The following is a 22,827-nucleotide window of genomic DNA, read 5'->3' on the forward strand; positions in this document are numbered from 1 at the left end:
CATAAGACCGAATTAAATTCTTGTAGATGTGATCCAAAGACAGTGCTTGAAAAGTATGTGTGTACATACAGATAACCATCAGAGGGTCCTGTGGCACCTTTGAGACTAACAGGCATATTGGGAGCATAAGCTTTCGTGGGTAAGAACCTCACTTCTTCATCTGAAGAAGTGAGGAAGTGAGGTTCTTACCCACGAAAGCTTATGCTCCCAATATGCCTGTTAGTCTCAAAGGTGCCACAGGACCCTCTGTTGCTTTTTACAGATTCAGACTAACACGGCTACCCCTCTGATACTTGACAGATAACCATGTTTACAGAAGTTCAGCACCAAAAATGCAGCTTTGCTCATTTAGCCCTTAAGTAATAGAAGAAAGCAAACATATAATGGCTTACTTTTCAGGGCAACAGCCACCTTTTTGTTGTGTGTCTGTCAGTGCTAGCACAATGGGGCCTGGATCCCTATTTGGGCTGTAGGTACTACTGCAGTATCAGTAGCAATAATATTGATTGCAAGAGGCATGTTATACAGAATGGACTTGTTTCCTATCCACATACAGATACTACTATATACTGAATATAAATAAAAGAATAATATCTCTAACTTTTAATTGAGTTAATCACTTAAGTTTTATTTTGGAACCAGCAGTGAAATGTATTCATTTTTCAACAAAAATGACCACACTTGCTCAAATTTAGATAGTAGGGTTGGCACCTTATTAGCCCGTGGCACTGCTAAGTTAGAACTTTTTATCACAAAATAGTGTGGTGGACTCTGGGTTTTATGAATCTGATGTGTGCTTATACCGGGAACGCGTTTACCCTCTTCTACAGAGCCTAGTAACCAAGAAGAACAGCCAAAGTGTCTGGTGAGTTCCTTTCGTGACCTTTTTTCCAGTCACTGCTGCGAGCTAATGGCATTGAACAGTGTGACAAATGCTGCGGCGTGGGCGAGCAGGTGGATGAATGGCACTAGCCTGGCTGGGGAGATACAGTGATGCTGCGGGGCACTTCAATTTACATTTCCTATCGCTCTGTCCGCAGCGCTTCTCCGCGGGCTGCCCGGCCCGTAGGACCCCTTGGTCAGGGGCTGCTGCTCGCCCGAAAGGCGAGACGGTCCGCGCGGCGGGGCTCTTCCCCCTCCCCACCCAAAACGTGCGTCATCAGCCTGCGCCAGGACCGGGCGGTCACGTGTCCCGTGTTTATCTCGGTTCGGCGGGTCGCGCGCGCGACCTCGTCGCTCTGGGCCGCGCGCACCTGCTGTTGCTGCTGCCGGCGGCGGCTCCGACGCCGTGACTCCCCGCTGGGAAGCGAGCGAGCGGCCCCACGGGGAGGGGCGCGGCTGGGAGACGGGACCCTGCCCCGCCAGGTGCCCGGAAGGGGAGCGGTGATGGGATTCCGGGGCTGCGGGAGGAGGGCGTGAGGGGGGAGCGGGCCGAGGGGAGCCCCGGGACATAACGCTTCCCGCACGGGCCCGTCCCCGTCCCGCTGGCACTGCCCGGGCTGAGCCGCACCGCAGGGGGTGGGCGCTCAGCTCCCTCCGCTCCCGAGTGAAGCCCTGAAGCTTCCTGCCCTCGCTGTGGGAGCGACGGACGAGGCTAAGGACGGAGCCCGTGCGAGGCTCCTGCATCCCGCGAGGGAGCGAGCCGCACCATGGGAAGAAGAGCTGCAAAATTGGGCAGACGAGGGGGAAAGTGGAGGTTAGGAGTTGCTCCGAGCAGGGGGAAGCTGCAGCAGTAAGGAGAGCCACGAGAAGGGAGAGAAGGCAAACCAAAGGGGAGTGGAGGGTGCCGGATACACAGGGGCTAAAGAAATGTAGCAGTTGATTTTTTTTCATAGATAGGGGAGATATACAAGAAAGCAGTTTTTTTTAAATCAGCTACTACGTGCATGGATGTTAGTTGATCTTACGGTGTATATTGTGATCTATGTTCAATTATGTATGTGCTCCTCAGAGAGGTGCTGAATCCTTGTTTAAAGTCAATAGGAGATAAAGATGCTAGGCAGCTCTCTGGTCAGGCTCCGAGGTTCTCGTTGAGCCTGAACTTGTGTGTAAGATGATTTAATTGGTATATTTGGTCCTGTGTATGTGTGTAAATATTGCAGTGTTTGAAATCAGCGTTTACAGCGATGACTTAGAACACTGACATCTGCATAACTGCCATGAACTGCATTTTTACTATTATTTCTCCTTATTTGTAAGCTTACAATGTCATTACCGGCAAAGAGATGTGGTAGACCCCCTGTACTGTCCTGCTTGGAAAAGAAAAAGAGGAAGCAAAGTCTCGATAGAAGAAGAGGGAAAACAAGAATCTATGTGGGAAATCATATTGATAGATGGTTGACACTTAAGGAAAAATTGGATTTCAGAAATGATGCAGAAGTTGCAGGATTTTTACTAGATTTGTAAGTAAAATATCACCACATCTTATTACAATTAAATGAACCAAAGACTATTCTCAAATTTAATTTAATACCGAATATATTTTTGTAATACAGATATGACAACTATGACCCATTGTCAAAAGCATCAATATGTTCCCTGCCTGAAGATGTGAGAAGAATTACAGTGAAAGGGGAAAGAGAGTTGCCAGATGACACTTCTTTAATAGCAGCGGATGGAACGTTAGTAACATTCTCTATTTTTACATGATTAGTATAAACAAAATTTAATTTGTGCTTAAAAGATCACAGGAAAGTCTTTTAAATTACAGTTAAGAGAGTTTATGTACAGAAAAATTGGCAGCCCATTTTAATAAAATTGGAAACCTCAGAATGTGCACAAAAGAGGTGCTGGACTTCCCATTATCTATAGATTTTAGAACTTTTAATGATATCTATAGAATTTTAATGATATTTCAAAGTTAAATATATACCTTCAGAATGCTTGAAGAGAATAAATGTAGAAGTGAGCAATATTAATTAATATGCATATTTCTGTGCTACAGGTATGACAATGATGACCAATTGTCTAAAGAATCTACTTGTTCTGGACCCGAAGATGTAAGAATCATAACTGTGAAAGAAGAGAGGGATTTGCCTGATGACTGTTCAACTGAGACTGATGACACGTTAGTGACACTCTTACTTTTGCATGTTTTATATCTGAATATATTATTTTGCATCAGTTTATTATCACTTTTAATTTTGCTTATTAGAAACCCATACCATTCATGCTCTTATCTCTTATTTAAAAACAAATTGAATGTTTTTGGATGGTCCAGATGAGGGGAAAACCTGAAGTACGTTGTGGGAAAGTTGAAAACCTCAAGGGGCACACACAGCAAACCTGCATCTCTGTTTGCTGCCTTCCATAATTGTATGTAAAGCTCTCTGACATAACAAGAAAATATAGTGTCTCAGGTATTTTACAGTGAAATTGTGAGTAAATTTTGATAGTTGTAGCAGAATGCAGCCTGCAGACTAATGCAATTATTGTGTGTGCAGTTAAATTTGCTCAAAAGACAAATGTTTCATTGTTGCCTGTTTTGGAATGATATTACATACAAAGTGACATGTTAACCTATCTAAAATAGTGCTGTGTTCTTCGAGGCAACCACACCATCAGTCGACTCTACTGATTTCTTTTACTGCAATACCAACAGTAACTGAGGCATTCACAGTTGAGATCAAAGGAGCCTCAAATAGGTATGCTTGTCCATTACTCTTTCTTTAGGTTTCAATTATCCACAACAGCGTTACTGAATACTTTAATTTGGTCCATATTTTAGTTACCTAACTTTCTTTAAAAATGTATTTTTAATGTGTGCAGGGGACTCTGAGAGCCTAGGACATTACAATGGCATTGCATGGTGTGTCCAAACCCCTCGCTAATATGGTGAAGTACGTAAGGCATGAAGCATGTTTGCATGAATCTTAATTTCCACTATTCTTTTTTGTAACTTTTGTAACTTTTCCTACTTCGATTTTGACAGATAAACTCACTGGAATTTCTGAAAGTGAGTCCTCTTGTGATTCAGAAGAATGTTTGGAAAAACTGAGTGAATTGCAAAATCAGTGAAGTGGATAAATTCAAGTACATTCAAGTTGGCATCTTATTCTGACAACAGAACTTCAGTTTGCTTTAGAAAGCAGCAAGGATCTAAGATTGACTTTGTGAGACTGATATATCATGGGTAAGTGAAACTTTCTATGGAATACTTGTTTTATGGCCTTTTAGTATGTCAGAAATATTGTACAAATTGGTTGATCATCGTTAAAATTTTCTCATAGCCTAGTATTAGGTAGCTATACAGTACTTTGGAACAATCTTATAATCTTCATCTATATAAAGATTAATATATGAATTAATATTACTCCAGTGCTTTGAAATGGAAAATGCTGGACAAATGATTGTTAATAAACAGGCCAGGTCACTAGGCACATGCATGCTCAAAGCAAAGAAATGTTAGCTATGTTTAAGAACTAGGAAAGTTAGGTGAAGTCTCTCATTTATGGAACAAGTAGTATTTTAGGTAATTACAAACTACCTAAGAATATTTATTTAATTGGATCACTTGAATGGCTGACCATGGATGTTTTTTGTAGAAAAATACTATCTTTATATCTTAGGTACATATATACCTCTCATTATTTTAGTATCTGATCGCCTCACAATCTTTAATATATGCTTCCTCACAACTTGCCTGTGACGTGGGCAGTACTGTTATCCTATATTACAGATGCGTGAAACTGAGGCACGGGGAGACCAAGTCAGTTGCCCAGAGAAACACAGTACATCTATGGTAGAACAAGGGATTGAACCTAGATCTCCCAAGTCTGAGGCTAGCATCCTAACCAATAAAGCAGTGCTATCTTAGATGGATATGAGAGCTATTAAGATGTTTCTCTGTCAGCCTCATAGAGAATTCTGTTCACCTTTTGAAAAACGTGATGATGGATATTTTAATGGACAAAGATTATTGGCACTGGCAATCTTTTCCCTGGTTTTAAAGGTCTGAGAATGTACTTCCTAGTGAAGGGTGGGTAGGCAGGCAAGTATTTCCTGCTTCTCTGGGAGTGTAATGCCCTGTTGAGTGTCCTGTCAGCCTTTGAATATGTAGGATATATTTTCATTATATGCAAGTATGAGTGTGGGGTAACATTAATGTAAAGCAGTATCCATATAGTGAGTTCTCATTGTGGGTGCTTAACTACACCATAATAGTTTTTTTAACAGTATTACAGCAGTTTGTTTTCCAAGCACTCTAATTAGTTAATTTTGGAAGCAAACTATTTGAACACTATCTTTCAGAGATCCCGGGGGGTAGCTCTGCAGCTCATAGGCCTTCTCAGCAACTTTAATTTTTTTTTTTTTCTGTCTTGCTTTTGGAATCCCATCCATCCAACTTGATTTTAGCCTTTGGGATGGGGTCTGAGTAATTGGGGGACTATTTTGGAGGAAGGACACTGTGTGAGGGAGTGGAACATTTGGGTTTAAAAGTGCTTGTCAGGCAAAGTAGCTGTTGGTTATTAATGGTAGCAAGGCTTCTGCTACTGGAGGCTGAGAAAAGTTAAAGCAGGAATAGGGAGGAAGAGGTTCCAGTGTCTGAAAGGCTGCTTTGAGCAATAATGTATTACAGTGCTGCAGCTGAAGGGAAGCAGTTGAACACTTTCCCCTCGGTTGCTGGTTCTTTTCGAGCATGTATCCTCTGATCATTCTCAATCTTAACATTTTGGAATGCCAGCCATGTGACCACATTGGTTGCTTTCAAATCCATCTTTATAGTTCAATTACATTGAGTATAGGGCTATCCCAGTAAGTTTTAAGAAGCCATTTATTCTTCCTATTTACCATATCCTCTCAAAGAGGAGAGGATGAAGATGGCCCTCCTGAGATAAAAGGGCTGTTTTTTTCCAGGGACTTAATCCTGGAACATAATGTTAGGTGGCTGTATATATCCAGACCAAATACCTTTTGTCCTCATGTTATACAGAGTTTTTTTTGCCTGAGCAATACTACAAATTAACAATCAGTTTGTTCAGTAATCCTGTTCCCACCAGTGTCATAGTTATTGGTTTGGGTAAAAGCATATCTGTGAGATAAATTGGTGGTGCTCATTAGTACTGCTCACAGAGTAACATACTAATACTAAGCTATGTTTCTGGGTCCAGTTAATCCTGTCCATGCTGAAGTGGTTCTGGCAACAACTATTTAAATGGTTATTCCTAGACAATTTCCCTGACAGTTGTGGATTTTTTTTTTCTGAGAAACCACTCTCTCTATAGAACCCTCCTTCCCCAAGTAGTTTGGCTTTTTTTTGTTTGTTTTGGAGGGCCGGGAAATTTCTGTCCAACTTGTTCAGTGAAATATGGTGACCACCACCATGTTTAAACAAAGTTCAGATCTTGGCAAACCAGCCAGTAGCCTACTAAGCTGGAGACTTAGTCTCCAATGGTGTGTGGGGAGGGGGGTGCATTTCAGCTTCCTTGAAGTTCCAGTTCTATTATTCCACCTTCATGAGGTTAAAATCTTTAAAATCAACACTCTGTTGAGATGAATGGAAATGGTTCCTATCACTCTTAGGGACATATTACACCCTACTCTGCAGCTATAGAGGACTCTTTTTTTGGCTCTGCCTACACTGAGGATTTTCTGAAATTCTCCCATCCTTCTCTGGGCAGTGTTAAATGATGTGATTAAAAATGCACTGGTCTACAGTTTTTGCGAAGTCGTCTGCTTCAAAGATAAAATGTGCTATTATGTATTTTGATGTGCTGAATTCAAATATGACAATTAAAACAACTGATTGGCTACTGTTTCTAAGATATTTAAGTTTTTACATTTTATGTTTATGTATATTGTGTAGATAGTAGAGTTTTAATCATAAATTGTAAACCTGGGTCTTTTCATGTGTTTATGGTTGCTTTACATGATAATATTTCACCTGTCCTGTTTATGTAACACTTTAAAAATCAGCAAAACCGTTATATAAATAAAATTTATTATGAAACAAAAGGCAAAAAACTATTCTGTACATAGTTTAGTCCTATTCAGTGTCTACTCGGTGCTTCTTGGCTTGTCTCTTGTATTCATTAAATGGAGCATCTCTTGTCACTGTCCAGCAATAGTCTGCAAGCATTGATGGGCTCCATTTGCCCTGATAGCGTTTCTCCATGGTTGCAATGTCCTGGTGAAATCGCTCGCCGTGCTCGTCGCTCACTGGTCCGCAGTTCGGTGGAAAAAAATCTAGATGAGAGTGCAAAAAATGTACCTTTAGTGACATGTTGCAACCAAGGCTTTTGTAAGCCTTGAGGAGGTTTTCCACCAACAACCTGTAGTTGTCTGCCTTGTTGTTTACGAGAAAATTTATTGCCACTAACTGGAAGGCTTTCCATGCCGTCTTTTCCTTGCCACGCAGTGCCTGGTCAAATGCATCATCTCGAAGAAGTTCACGAATCTGAGGACCAACAAAGACACCTTCCTTTATCTTAGCTTCACTTAAACTTGAAATTTTCCACGGAAGTACTTGAAAGCTGCTTGTGTTTTGTCAATGGCCTTGACAAAGTTCTTCATCAGACCCAGCTTGATGTGTAAGGGTGGTAACAAAATCGTCCTTGATTCAACAAGTGGTGGATGCTGAACACTTTTCCTCCCAGGCTCCAATGACTGTCGGAGTGGCCAATCTTTCTTGATGTAGTGGGAATCTCTTGCATGACTATCCCATTCGCAGAGAAAACAGCAGTACTTTGTGTATCCAGTCTGCAGACCAAGCAAGAGAGCAACAACCTTCAAATCGCCACAAAGCTGCCACTGATGTTGGTCATAGTTTATGCACCTCAAAAGTTGTTTCATGTTGTCATAGGTTTCCTTCATATGGACTGCATGACCAACTGGAATTGATGGCAAAACATTGCCATTATTCAGTAAAACAGCTTTAAGACTCGTCTTCAATGAATCAGTGAACAGTCTCCACTCATCTGGATCGTGAACGTTGTTGAGGGCTGCCATCACACCATCGATGTTATTGCAGGCTACAAGATCACCTTCCATGAAGAAGAATGGGACAAGATCCTTTTGACGGTCACGGAACATGGAAACCCTAACATCAGCTGCCAGGAGATTCCACTGCTGTAGTCTGGAGCCCAACAGCTCTGCCTTACTCTTGGGTAGTTCCAAATCCCTGACAAGGTCATTCAGTTCACCTTGTGTTATGAGGTGTGGTTCAGAGGAGGAGGATGGGAGAAAATGTGGGTCCTGTGACATTGATGGTTCAGGACCAGAAGTTTCATCCTCTTCCTCGTCTGACTCAAGTGAGAATGATTCTGATGCATCAGGAACCGGCAGCCCTTCTCCGTGGGGTACTGGGCATATAGCTGATGAAATGTTTGGATAATGCACAGTCCACTTTTTCTTCTTTGACACACCTTTGCCAACTGGAGGCACCATGCAGAAGTAACAATTGCTGGTATGATCTGTTGGCTCTCTCCAAATCATTGGCACTGCAAAAGGCATAGATTTCCTTTTCCTGTTCAACCACTGGCGAAGATTTGTTGCACAAGTGTTGCAGCGTATGTGTGGGGCCCGCCTCTTGTCCTGATCTCCAATTTTGCAGCCAAAATAAAGGTGATAGGCTTTCTTAACCATAGTGGTTATACTGCGCTTTTGTGATGCAAAAGTCACTTCACCACAAACATAGCAGAAGTTATCTGCACTGTTCACACAAGTATGAGGCATCTCTGCTCACTTTGGCTAAACAGAAATGTGTCCCTTTGCAAAATCAAAAACTGACAAATAAGAGAGCACGACACTGTATGATTTCTAGAGCTGATATAGGGCAATTTGTTCAGCAGAGTGATGCAAGCTTCGTTATGATTGCATCATCCATGACTTCTAGAAATAACATGATGCAATGCATATCATGTATGACGCAATACCAGCTTCAGATTGCACCATTCATTGTTTTGCCTAAAAAGCAAGTACTGTCCAAACCCAGTCATAGATTTATTCATAGATGCAGTCAAAGATGTATTTTAGTCATTTCTGGTTTAAATTGAGATCCCTTCCCTTTATAACTCACTTATCCTCCGCCATTCCCAAGTCAAGGGTCGTATATACTGACCCAATAGCGTATCTTGAAAACTAGAGCCAATCAACAATTTTAAGCATCATTTTCGTTCTCAGTGACCCAGAATTAGTAAAGTTTGACTACATTTATTTCAGAAGCATTTTGGCTGTAGAGCAGTGTAACCAGTCTGGAGTGATGGTGGGAGAATTTCTGAGAATCCTCAAAGTAAATAAGATCCACTAGCGGAAACAGTGTAGTTCAACCTTGCGGGGGATGGGACAGGATTTTGGGGAACCTGTATGAGAAATGAGCACCTCTTGGAACAGTGGGTATTTGGATAAGGTGCTGGTGGATCTAGTTAACAGTGCATCACTTCCACTCACACACTATAGCAAATGATGTGGAGGAGGCTATTTTGTGGCTGTACAAACATCCACATGGTATTTCTGCTGCTGTACGGTGGCTTTGGGAATATGAAGGAAAAGAATGACTGTCAGCCCTAGAGAAATTCCCAATATTGGACCTGGCTACTTTGACTGAGTGCAGAGCTAGGATTTGAACTGAAGTCAGTTTACACCTCTAATCGTTTTGGATAGATTCAGTAAGACAGCATAGCACTGGTTCAGATATGGAGGGGTATCTTTGCAGCTATAAAGGCTAGAAACTTTTTTTTTTTTTTTTAAAGGCTTAAATTATGGAGAAAACTGATAAGATGCCCAGGTCACCAGGGAGAGTTTCCTGCTCACCACTGGCAAGTGGGTTATTTTTCAAGCCCTGGCAGTTTTTGCTAGCACACTTTCAGCTGAAGTGTAGTCGGTATCAAACACAGAAATTACGACTTGAAGTAAAATGAGCCCTGATGTATTCAGCTTCCTTTTCTTCAGGCTATTTTATTAATATTTTTGCCTTGGAAAATGTTTGTAAATTTTATCTTCTATCACTGTTTTATTACTATAATTTTTAAGTGAATGTGTAACTGTTTTTGTCCTTAGAAAAATAAGATGGGGGTATTTTAGTGTAAAATACAACAGTCATTGAGTTATTTTAATTGTAACAATATATGTTAAATTGTATTGAACCATAGCGAGAAGAAATATTGTGAAAGTGTAGAATACCAGTATGGCAAAAAGTATGTATTGCACATGCAAAAATGCAAATGAGTCATTACCAATGTAAATAGGTTAACATAATCCAAAAATAATTGGAAACAAATAATTTATGTAAAATTCCACTGACAAGTACTTGTATTAATGTAACTTCAGTAAAAATGAAACCATATTTGTTATTTAGGTTTCTGAAGGTCACAAAAAAAGCACCTTAATGATCATTGTCACATTACTTTTCAGGCTGGCCAACAAGAAGAATATCAAGCGTTTACATAATGGTGCTGAGACATTTTTGATCCCTTCTGGTTTTGCTGTGAGGATGTTATTTATTATGGAGAACTTATTGTAAGTTGTAGTATAAAATTCCATGTTAATTGTCAAGCAACAAATTAAAATTCATTAACTGAAACTTCATTGTGGTATGTTAACATTAATAAAGTGTGGAGTGTACTATTTCATTATGGAAGTCCATAATGAAAACTGCATCAGGGTCAGACATGGCTCTTTAATGGGAAAGAGAAACAGCAAACTACACCAATACTAGTAGAATAACTTCTGATCAGCTTGAGAATGATGGCTTACTTTCTATAACCTTTGAACATTTTATTCACACACAAATATGTGGTGACAGTGTTCAAATGACATTCTAGAAGCGGTGGTACCATCTGATCATGTTTTCTTTCCTGTAATTTTCCCCCCAAAAGTCCTCTTCCTATGGAGCAGGTTCAATACATGCCTGGATTTTCTGCAGAGAGGCTATGCACTGAATGATGATTTTTGATAGCTAGTGATGACATGCATGTGCAAATACTTACTTTGATAAATTTCAGTGTGTTAATTATTTTGATCACTCATGTATTAGTTTTCATTTTATTAAAACCAAAATAGTGCTTTTTGAATCTTTGATTATATGTTTCAGTTACAAAGGCCATATCAGCATCGAACATCACAATAATTATTAAAGCTCAATAGAGTAGTATTGATTCTGTATATAATTGAGAGTTTGTGTGTAGTTACTAAATATGAATAATCCTGGAAAATTTTCATCTGGCAATAGTGAACTAGGTATGTGTGTATGTTCAATATGTGCATATAAAATGGCTTGGATAAAACTGTGAGCCTAATTGGCCAAAGAGAATGAAGTCCTATAGTCTTCCATCTAACACACTCATGGGGATTTAGGTGTTGATCCTGTATCCTTCAAGTCAATCAGAGCTTTTCCATTGACTTGAATGAGACCAGGACCAACCCTTTAGAGACAAACTCTTCCAACTAGACCATTACACAAAATATGCTATTTTTAAAAGGCACTTTAGTTCAGCTGTTGTTACAAAGCAAATGCTACCCCTTTTTCTTTAACTCTTCTTTTGCTGGCTTTGAAGTACGGTAACTGAGGAAATTCTGTCTTATTGAATAATAATAATATAAAATAACTATTGTCAAACGTTACATGGACCACCAACTTGTTGAAATAAAACAGAAAGGGATGGTATTTGTTGGAAACTTTCTGTTGAGAAGGAATGTTTTAGCACTTTGTATTATATCTTTCTCTCTGTTTGTTCAAAATTTTGTCCCTGGCTGCCTGATGTTCAGTAATGCAAGCCTAATTGCTGACTTAGTCTGGCCTAGAAAAAATGGCATCTTTACTGGTGGCAGTCACTTCAATGATGAAAGAGCTTAAAGAAAGGTTTAGTCTTCAACTTAACTTTGTAAATGGCATTGTAGACAAAGGATTCAATGCTCAGTGTGGTCCATCGCACCCTGAAGCAAAACATACAAGGTCACCCTAGTGCACATAACTATAAAGAGAATTTTGTCAGGGAACTCTGTCCCCATGTGGTGGCTGAGCACTGAACTACCATCCGCTCTTTCCAGACCTTATGCATTATAAATATATAATTGAAATATTTATACTGTTAAACTTATTATGGAAATAGACTGAAAATCACATACACTTTAAATCTTCAGTGTCAAGTTAAGCAAAATAATGGCCGTTTGGCTGATGGATAATATCTGAATATAGTATGGTCCATACACTGTACCTCACCTTACTGGTCAATTTTTCTTAAATTTCTATTGTAGAATATGCACTTGGAGTTGAAGGAAAGAGTAGATATTGCTTCATATTTTCTTCTGGACTGTTACAATATACTGTGATTATCTCTAGAAGTTGATACATAGTTGAATACTTTTAAGTAGCAGGTTTTGGAGGGTAGAATACTGGACAGTGGTTTGGCCCAATGCATCAAGTAGAACAGTAAACTAGAGTACATGTTTAAGTACGAGGGGAAAAAAAAAATCTTACCTGGCTGTAAAAGTTAGTTCTGCTGTTGTGCTACCAGTATATTAAGTAGAAAAGATTCATGGTCAAATGGCCATTTGAGCCAATATGTAACTAGCCTTCCAGGAACATTAAATGTAAATATATGACTACAGAGAACTTGTGAAAGGGTGGAAGTTTCATCCATTTCTTAGGTATTAGTTTACAGTTGAAGTACCTAAGAAATGGATAAAACTTCCACCCTTTCATAGGATAGATCATCAGAATTTTTTCTAAACTAAACACATTTGAAGTGTTCCATTTCATATGAACAGTTATTTAGCTACAGGGCATAGCCACCACCAGTATGATTTTAAACAGGAAAAAAATGGTTTGCTATAGAGTGTTGGTCTTTTGAATGCAGCATTACTGTTGCAGTTGCTTTCTGTATAGCCATAGGTCTTCTATTTCCTTTACTGGAATTCAGAAAGAGCTACTGAATCTTTTAAATGTAAGTGTTCTAGCTGTATTTAAACTGGGATACATTTGGAAACCTCCTTATAAATGCAGGTACGCTTACCACTCATTTACATGGGAATTTGAGTACAAAAATACAGAATTTCATAACTACTAAATTTGGTAGTTGTGTTCTTTCTCCTGTTTGCTTTGGCAAATAATTTTTTTCTTGTTTAAAACCATGAAATCTGTTGATATGAAATGGAATACTTCAAAAGTTTAGAAATAATTCTGATAATCTGTCCTGTATTTTATGAGATTTTCTTTTTTGGTTAATTATTGTAAAACTTCATGAGAACAGTTTTCTTTTTAATAGCCCTTGCCCTTTATTTAAAGTGTGGAATGATCAGCCCTGTAACATCACAACTGATGTCTGTATAGAATGGGAGTAGTTTTTTTTTATTTTCCCAACTTTAAAATAAACATGTTTGGATGTCTACATTGTAGTTCTTGTGAGGAATAAGCAGTGGGAGCAGATATACCTTGGAGAAATGCAGGCGTATTCCTTTATACAGTAAAGAATAAAGAAAATAGGGTAGTTAATCAAAACTGTTTTTTATTTAGAATGAACATCCATTTTTTGTGAGACATTAACAATTCTGTTTCTATTATAAATGCCTATATTCAGGATTTATCATGCAGTCATAAATCAACAAGGGAAAACTAGTCACGCACATTATTTAGGATATATAATAGAGATATAGAAGTCTTTGGTTCTAGTTTCAGCTCTTCCATAGACTTGCTGGGTGATTTTTGTGGAAGCCAATTTTCTTTCTGTGCCTCCATTTCTTCATCGATGCAATGGGAAGAATACCTACTATAGAGGAATTGTGAGGTTCAAGTGTGTTTTGAACCTTAGAAGAAAGGCACATTAGTACAAAGTATTCAGTAAATAAGACTGAGCTCTAACCATGATTATTGTAGAAATGGAAGCCAAGATTTTCCAAAGGTTACTAGTGATTTTCTTCGCTTTGATTTTTGTGTGTACCCAGCTCAAGATACCTTAAAAGAGGCCCTTTAAAGTGTGTCAAGTTGAGCACAGAAAATCGCTAGTCACTTCTGAAAATCTTGGTCAATGATTTTCATGTTCTAAATGTATGCTTGATAGGCCCTTCAGGATTTCTGTTATGAATGGCTGGATATATAATAACACTTTAAACAAATTTCCTTGCAAAGTTCGTCCATGGACTGCATGGAGGAGAACTGGTGGTTAGAGACAGCACTGCAGCTGTGCAATAAACCAGTTTACTTAATCACAGTGAGCTCTTAATTCCTGTATGCAAAAAAAGCTTTTCAGAATTTAAGTAAAAGTTAATGTTAAGCAGGGAGAAGAGAGGAGGGAAAGGCTGTTTTTTTAAAGGGGCAGGGCAGGGGGTGATTGGTGTTTGGAATAGTGGCGAGTTGGCATAGTAGGAAGTTTTGGACGGGAGGCGCTATGATTGATGGTATGAGAGGAGAAGCAGTTGTGTGTGTGAGGGTCAAGGAAGGAGAGGACTGTATGGGGGATCATTCTGTGAGGGCAGTGGGGTTTCAGTTTGGTGGAGTGGGAGATGAAGTAGAAGAGGAACTGCAATCTGAATATTTTTATGGCTTGTCCTAAGCCACAGCTACTTTCTAATTCTACTTCCTCTCCCTGTTCCAGAAACTGCTCTCCCATCCCTTCCACTCCTTAACAGAACTCCAGTTCTCTCTCACCACCATGATACCCAGAGTCTATGGTGAGTGGACATATGGGTGGAATTCACCTGGGGTGTTGAGAAATAGACTAGGCAACTTCTAGGAGTGAAAGTAGCTGGTGGATCTAAGCAGTTCTCATTTCATCTATTTTCAAATGTAATTTACCTTATATTGAATAAGAGTAATAACTTGGATGTAAAATTTAAAAACTGCTCTACATGTGATATGTCATCAAAATGTTTGCGAAAGAATTTTGGAGTTTGTGGTGATGCTGGTTCTTTAGTAACAAGGCTCAAATGTTTATATTGAAATGCTTTCTCTACCAAAGTTACTAAATCTTTGACCAAAAAGTATTATGGAAAATTCACTTGTCCTCTGAAGTTGTTGTATTTTATATATGGAACTAAATCAGTTATTAATATGTGAAATGCAGCTGTTTTAGTATTGCTTTATGTGCAATAGTCAATGAAACGATAGCCTTGGTTATTTGTGTATAAACACACTCCAATTTCTTTTATTTTGGAAAGCTGGAATGGTTTTACAAAGAATAGGATGCAGCATGTGCACTCATCTTGCTTTACTATATTCTTTTCTGTTTGCCCTTTTCACCACTACTGTAACAAAGTTTAAAAAAAAAAGACATAACTTGTCAGCATAGGAGTAGTTTTCTTTTATTTTCCCAACTTAAAATAAACATGTTTGGATGCCTGCATTGTGCAGGTATAAAAAAATACTGAATTTAGATACTTTTTTTGCATGTGCACAACAAACTGTCTGCACAAGTATATGTAACAAGTGTTTTATGAATTTTCAGATATACTGCAAGGGCCTGAATTTCCCAGGCATTTAGGGAGAGCATGGGCTGTGCTGGTTGGGGTTGAATACAATGTCTGCTGTTGAGACATCTTATTTTGTTTTTAAGTATATTTGGTGCATTGATTATTCCACATTTATATCACTGTGAAAACTGTGTAGGAGCTCACAGAGCATGGGGTTGCATACCTTGTTATAATATCTCCATATTTATATGGATATGGAAATATTAATGATATAGTGAAGGTTGATTTCTCCTTACATTATTTCATCACATTCTAACCACAATAAGTGGAAACTTGCATGCAGGATCCTCTGCCAGGACAAAACTCTTTCTAGGTAGTTTAAGGAGAAACTGGCCAAGGCATTTTTGAAACATGGGTGTTCTGACTACGTGAAATTTCTTTACTTTGCCCCTTTACAGCTCAAAGTCATTAGAATATCAGAGAGAATTTCAAAAAGGGAGAAGCACTTATGACTAATTTTTGGGTGGCTGGAGGCTCTAAGTATTTTGGGGCTAGATTGTAGATTGCCCCTTATGCAGCTGTGCAGTGTGGTTGGAAGCATAAGTTACTTCTTCCCCCTTGCACTTCCTGCATGGGTAGGATAGAGTTGCAGCTCCCATGCATGTGGGTGTGCAGGTGCTATTGCTAAGTGACTTCTGCCTAGGGCAAGCTCCCCCTCAAAAAAGGGGGAGGAGTAGGGAAGATCATGGCTTTGCCCCCATCCACACCTGCTAGCTTTGCTGTCCAGCCTTAATGGGAGAGGGGAGGGAGGGAAAGATAAGAGTGTGACACACCGCTTAGTGGGGTGTCATAGATTTCACTCCCTCTAATACACCCACAGAGGTCTCAGAGAACGCTTTACAATGCTGTGCCAACACAAGGCTATGGCTTAATGCCACAGGTGAGCCTTTATTTAAAGGGTGAGGGAGTCCAGCTTGATTTTGGTGGAGTTCTTATCTGGCACATATAATGCAAGCATTATACATTAATAAACGTACATGGATCTGATGCAAGCTACAAAATATGTGCGTAGATCCGATGTATGTATTGTCTGTGCTGGGTGCATGCATGTATTCTAAAAATGTGTGTAACGCTGCATGTAACTTTATGCCTGAACATCAGACAGCTGAAATGCTAATAGTAGGAACTATAAATCCACAAAAATAAGCTTTGATAATGTAGGCAGAATATATCACACCAAATGGTCCTTAATTAACCCACTAAAATGTTAATATATCCACAGATTATGCTGGAAGGGCTAAAAATCCTGCCTATTGAAATCCATATGAATGCCTTATCCATGGGCATAACCAATTCCAAATGAAAAAGTTGGATCATTATCTTGCCACATCCTGAACCTTTTGATATTGTATTGACACTTTAATAGTTTATGACAACTGTGGAAGTATTCAGCTTTAATCTTGTACATGAGTAGCTTGGCTAATTACTTGTTGCTTGTGAACTATGAAGTATTGCTTAGTTCAAGATAGCTGCAGTAGCAGCAACATGTAAGCTTTTCAGAACAGGGACTTCTCTTCAGATATGTGTAGAAAGCACTTAGTACATAGTGGGTGGTGCTGTAATCCGTATAACTAATCTTTCAGGCTATTTATACAGTAGCCTGTAGTTGAAAATACACTGGATTTAAGATGTCCACAGGAAATTCTGTGTGCTCTTCTTACAAGACTGAAAATAAGTACAACTGACCTATCAAAGCATTCACTGTATTAGATGGTGACAATCTGGTGTATCACAGATGTTATATGTGAGGCTCATGTACTTCTATTTAAGATACATCTACAAAAAACACAAGCTTGAGTCTTAATAAAAATTCCAGGGAGATTCTTAAAACAGTTTAGATTTAAGATATCCAGAGTTGGCAAACTTCTTAAAATCCTTAGTTACACTTTCAAGATTGACTAGGACCAATCCCCTGAGGTATAAGACTCTCAGGATTTGTCAAACTGAGATACATATATCAAACTTGCATGTGCCACAAATGGCAGGGGCCTAGAGTGCTGGTCATAGGGGATAGAGCAAAGGTGGTTTGGATGACTCCAGCTGTGCATTTCCAGATTTTCAAACTTCTTATAATTGAACCTTAACTTGTTGCTTCTTGACATTACACATTTTTTTTTTAATTCAATAGTGCTCTCCAAATTGTTTTCCTCTTAATTTTGTTACTTTTCTTTTTAAACCATAACTCCAGTTTAGGATTTTTTTATCTTGTCATTTGATATAGTTCCTTGGGTTTTTCGGTTCTGTGGAAATATACATTCAGAAAATTCCAGGGTACACTCTTCTGATCTTAAATATTGTTATTGCATATGTGCATAATATTTCTATAAGCTTCTACTACATGTAGCATATGCTCTGTAATTATGCAAGCTATTGTCTTAAGGTAAGATTTTAAATTATGACTATTTAATATTGTCTAGATAATGCTTTTTTTGTAATAAAAAAAACCCTTCGTTATTCCAGTCTAAGATAGTTAACGCCAAACACTTCAGTCGTTTACAAAAACAATTGGAAGGAGCGGTAGCTTAGGTAACTTTTGTATTGTTGTGGTCCTTTAGACCAGGGGTTCTCAAACTCCATTGCACCAGGACCCCCTTCTGACAACAAACATTACTACATGACCCCAGGAGCGGGGACCAGAGCTTGAGTCCGCCGCCATAGGCGTGGGGGGGCCAAAGCTCAAGAGCTTCGGCTTTAGCTCTGGGCAGTGGGGCTCAGGCTTTGGCTTTGGTCCCGGCAAGTCTAATGCCAGCCTGGGCGACCCCATTAAAACAGGGTCACGGCCTACGGTTTGAGAACCGCTGCTTTAGACAAATACATGGGCTAACTTTCAGTGACCAATTAAAAATAGTAGTAGAAACTTAGTACTATTAAGGATCCGATTTTAAAATGACAAACTTCAGGAAATAAAAAGAATAATGCTGCCTTTTTCTGAGCATTGAGTAACAGATGAAATGCTGACAGCTTGTATTAACCAGGTTGCATAGGGTATTCAGCAAAGAAATATCTTAGCTAATTTTTTTGTAATTCCTTTATTTCTGCCTCTTGAAATCCTTTGGCAATTACTAATTTATTAAAGACACTTTAGATCATTCTGCATCATGAATTGCACAGGATCTCCGGTATCAATTAAGTTAATGAACTGTTTATTTTAGTGTCTTGATTAAACTTGGAAGTCAGAGCTCTTGGAAAGAACTTAAGTTAATGAACACTTTGTGCTAAATTACCCTTTCTCTCCTCACCCCCCCCCCCCCCAAAAAAAAAGCCTGGTTAGTGGTGCAATTCAGTGGATGTTTTAGGGTTTAAGTCAACTTTAATTTCAGCTTTCCAGATCCCCTTTTAAGATTGGAATGTCAATTAGATATTTATTATTTAAAGCGGTAGGATGATTTCCATAATTCAACCTCCCCCCTTTAGAAATGACACATTTTGTTCTAAAATATCTTCCTTGCGTTGTAAAAACATTAATAAAAAAAAAGTTACAGCAGTGTCAGCTCCTTTCCTGTGAACCAGAAGGGAACTGAAACTGACTAAAATCCTGCTTTCCAAATGTCTGAATGTAAGATTCTTACCAACTTCAGATCCCTGCTGGCTCTGAATCATGGAGCCAGCAGTGATAAGTGATAAATGGTGTAGCACGTATCTGTGATCCTGGTATATATTGAGTCTTGTTTGTGTTGCTTATTAAAGCCATGGTTCAGGAGAAGTTATTGCAGCTCCTGGTTTGGAGTAATAGTCTGTCTTTCTTATAAGAGAAATTAGTATCTAAAAATGGAGAATTTTGGGGGGTGATTTTTTTTTTTAATATTAGATTTTTGGGTCGGTCGACACTGATGGGCTTCTAATATTTTGTGTATAATAGATATACAGCATATGGAACGTGATATGTATGTCTAAGCTTAAGAAAAATAAAAAGTTGTGAAAATCCTAAAGCAAAAATGGAATGTGTAAAGGGAGCCCAAAAATGAGTCCTGGGTAAAACTATGGTAAGCATGCTCTTATGATTTGTATCTCTTTGCTTTTTGTTTAATCAAAACAGAGCATGAATGAAAGAGAAGGAGCATGCACAAGACCTTATATGGTATGTCTACACTGCAACGTAAGCCCCTGCTTGAGCTTGGGCTCGGGCTCAAGCCTAACTCCCCTTTGCATCTGCACTGCAATTGTGCTAACCCAGGGTCCCAGGGCTCAGACCCGGGTCCCAGGACCCTGCAGGGCTGGAGGGTCCAAGCACAAGTCAAGCTGAGATCCAGGGTCCCAGCCCTTTTGATTTGCAGTGTAGATACAGCCCCGCTTTACTCAGGTCCTGGGAGTCTGCCAGAAGTACCACAATTCCATGGGACAATTTCCTTAAGTCCTCTCTTAGTCTCAACAATCTGCAATCCACTGTATTGAAAATTGAAGCCACACCCCTTGGTGAATGGCAGCAGCTCAGCTAATTGTTAACCCAGGGGTCGGCAACCTTTCAGAAGTGGTGTGCCAAGTCTTCATTGATTCACTCTCATTTAAGGTTTCACATGCCAGTAATACATTTTAACGTTTTTTAGAAGGTCTCTTTCTATGTCTATAATATATAACTAAACTATTGTTGCATGTAAAGAAAATAAGGGTTTTAAAATGTTTAAGAAGCTTCATTTAAAATTAAATTAAAATGCAGAGCCCCCCCGGATCAGTGGCCGGGACCCAGGCAGTGTGAATGCCACTGAAAATCAGCTCGCGTGCTGCCTTCGGCATGTGTGCCATACGTTCCCTACCCCTGTGCTAACCCATTCTCTTCTGATCACCAAACTGAAAGCACAGTATCAGAGAACCTCCTGGGTTTGCAATGGAAAGTAAGCCAATCAAGCTTTTTTCAAAGTGAGCTGCTTCATGGTCATGGGAGCACAGCCAAATTTTGGTGAATTTCTGATGTAAAGCAAGTAAAACTGTGGACTTCAGCAAAAGCACCAAAAATGACCACACATACTAGCAGATCTGCAGATTGTCTGGACAGGTGATCAATGCAGGGAGCGCATTAAGAGGCTGAAGAGCGAGTAGCAGAAGACCAGGGACAAGAACCACACCTTGGGCAATTGTTGAACAACATGCCCACTTTATAATGACTTTGACAAGGTTCTGGGCACTGTGCCCAGCACAGAGCCAACCATATTTCATGAAGATCTTGTCAGTCAGGCTGGTGACCTCTTGGTCACTGAATCCAGCATGGAGACTGATGGGAGCCAGTATTAGGCTCCCAGTAAGGAGCATGAAGTGACTCTTTTAATGAAATCATCCCGAGAGCAGGCTGTGGATCAGGATCGACAGCAAATTCTTGGTCCCTACTTAGAAGAACTGTTTGATTCCCCACACCCTCAAGGAACAGCCCTTTGCCAAATCTATAGAAAACTTGGTGGAGAAAGAAGCCACCGCAGAGCCCGGTAAGTGTATGACTGAAACGTACAGTTTATTATTACAGTACTGGGAGGGATTTCTGCTGTAAGAAGCAATGCAAAAATGATAAGCCCCGGCTAGCAGTGTGCAGCCACCAATGGCAGATTGTATCACAGTGCCTTGGTGTCTCCACTCCCACCCCTACGTGGAGTTCAAAATGACAACTTGGAATTTCAGACTTCATAAACAGCTGTTATTTTAACTGTTAAGTCACAGATGTTTGCTAGGGTCATTCATGTTTGCCTTTCAGTAATAAATTTGCCACTCTGTAATCACTCCTCCGGGGTCCATGGAGCAGCCTTTAAACAGTGAACTGAGTGTGTTGTGTTTGGGATACAGTATTCTATTTCCAAATTTAGTCCATTTCAGCTAGAGGTAATCTATGCAGTATGTGGGTCACAAAATCATTTCTCCAAAGTATGAGTGGGCTGCCAGTTTTTCCCCAGAACTATGCCGGGTGCGGGGTGGAGGAAAGCTGCAAATTTCAGAATGTTCGCGTGCAGCAATAACAGAGTAAGCCATATGTGAGCTAACACAGCATCATATTAATTCCCTCATAGCTTATGACCCAATCTTGGCTGCTGATAGCTGCAAACTTTTCGTGAAGCAGGACTCCAGATAGTCAAACACATTGCAGGGAAGGGTGTATTTTCTAGGCCCCCCCTGGTATAGCTGACTAGTCCACTCCAACAACAGATTTGCTGTTTGGTCACTATACATTTGAATATTTCAGCTGCATACACTGCAGGTTTCCCTCCAGGTGCTTGGAGTAACATCTCCCTCTGCCAACAGGGTACAACAAGAACAGTTGTCTTTCACAATATGGAAGGCCTGAAATGACAGAAAAAGCCTTTTGCAGCAAGGGCACTATATACAACAGCCTTCCGCCCCCTATGGAAATTAAGAAAATTTTATGAAACAAAAAAGGGTTATAATTTTAAACTTACCGTTGTTTCTGCACTTCTGTGATTGCGATTAACAAGGCTGTATCCAGAGACAGTCTGAAGACTGAAGCATCCCCTTCACATTATGTGTTAGTTCACTTTAGAAATATTACGTTTTGTCCTTGAGATTCCACAAAAATTAATTCTGTGCTCTAGCTTAGACAATTACCCCCTATTTCATGTCCTACTTCAGGACCCTCAACCTATGTACCGCCTGCTCTTTTTCAGGAACTCGATCTCTGGCTTAACGTACCTTCACATTCCAAAAGGAAATGTTTCCATGATCAAGTTGATGCTCTTGAGAGGACAGACCAGCAAGTCCAGTACCAGAAGAAGAGTGACAAAAGACTGGAACAGTGGCATGTTGACAGGCAGGAGGACAGGCTGAGGTTTGCTGTCCAGGTGGAGGACAGGTTTCAACTAGGGAGCAGGCACTTGCAAAGCAGTGCCTGGCATAGGAATGGCAGCTAAGAGAGGAGGACAATGCTCAACAGAGAGAACTGTTTCAGCAACTCCTGTCCATACTGGCTGAAGAGTATTATCTCCAGCTGCCTCTCCAACTCCATGGCATGATGTTCCTGCAACATACCCTCAGTCCAGCAGTAACTTGATAATTCTGTCGGGTGGCCTATGCATTCAGGACTTGAGTGGCTGGGCAGGACAACTAAACCCTGTGCAGCCTTCCTTCATCAATCCCCTCTCTGGAGGAAACCTCCACCACCGCTGCCACCTTCAACCCGTCTGGTGGAAATCTTCCTCTCTCTCCCCCCCCCCCCCCCCCCCCCCCCCCCCACACACACACACACACACACACACACACACACACCACCACCACCACCAAGTGAGGGGAAAATGTGTAAAGAAGGGACAGGAGAATGTTGGACCAGGGAACATGTACTGATAGGGGGATTATGTCATGTATTAACTATTTCCTGCCCTTTTGGGTGTGTGGTTTTGGAATGGCTGCTGGCCTGCCCAGTGCTGTGTGTTTTACTATTTTAGAACATGTTTACAAATAAAGCATGTTATATTTTCGAGAACGTTTATTGATATT

At 40.0% G+C, this 22,827-nt stretch overlaps 1 protein-coding gene across 6 annotated transcripts; it reads left to right on the forward strand.

Moving 5' to 3' along the window:
- Nucleotides 1-649: 649 nt before the first annotated feature.
- LOC128847198 (uncharacterized) lies at nucleotides 650-22,539 on the forward strand. 6 transcript variants are annotated; one of them, XM_054046559.1, is made up of 8 exons: nucleotides 656-1,365; nucleotides 2,200-2,402; nucleotides 2,496-2,621; nucleotides 2,945-3,067; nucleotides 3,533-3,644; nucleotides 3,769-3,839; nucleotides 3,932-4,132; nucleotides 10,351-12,973. In XM_054046559.1, the coding sequence occupies exons 1-5, from the start codon at nucleotides 994-996 to the stop codon at nucleotides 3,606-3,608; spliced, it is 900 nt and encodes a 299-aa protein (XP_053902534.1). In that variant the 5' UTR covers nucleotides 656-993; the 3' UTR covers nucleotides 3,609-3,644; nucleotides 3,769-3,839; nucleotides 3,932-4,132; nucleotides 10,351-12,973. The 6 variants fall into 6 exon arrangements, with proteins under 6 accessions (XP_053902533.1, XP_053902537.1, XP_053902535.1 ...); XM_054046561.1 differs by lacking the exon at nucleotides 10,351-12,973 and adding an exon at nucleotides 9,690-10,344; XM_054046558.1 differs by lacking the exons at nucleotides 3,533-3,644; nucleotides 3,769-3,839; nucleotides 3,932-4,132 and adding exons at nucleotides 19,439-20,816; nucleotides 22,002-22,539 and having other exon boundaries at nucleotides 650-1,365; nucleotides 10,351-10,455.
- The last annotated feature ends 288 nt before the right edge of the window (nucleotides 22,540-22,827 follow it).

This window comes from Malaclemys terrapin, chromosome 13 (genome assembly GCF_027887155.1).
Source record: "Malaclemys terrapin pileata isolate rMalTer1 chromosome 13, rMalTer1.hap1, whole genome shotgun sequence".
NCBI classification, from domain to species: Eukaryota; Metazoa; Chordata; order Testudines; family Emydidae; genus Malaclemys; species Malaclemys terrapin.

Bases quoted from the DNA above. Each gene is read 5' to 3' on its own strand.
- LOC128847198 (XM_054046557.1), top strand. From the start codon at position 994: ATGCTGCGGGGCACTTCAATTTACATTTCCTATCGCTCTGTCCGCAGC. The intron at 1,366-2,199 runs GTGCCCGGAAGG...CTTATTTGTAAG, and splicing joins ACGGGACCCTGCCCCGCCAG to CTTACAATGTCATTACCGGC. The intron at 2,622-2,944 runs GTTAGTAACATT...TCTGTGCTACAG, and splicing joins TTAATAGCAGCGGATGGAAC to GTATGACAATGATGACCAAT.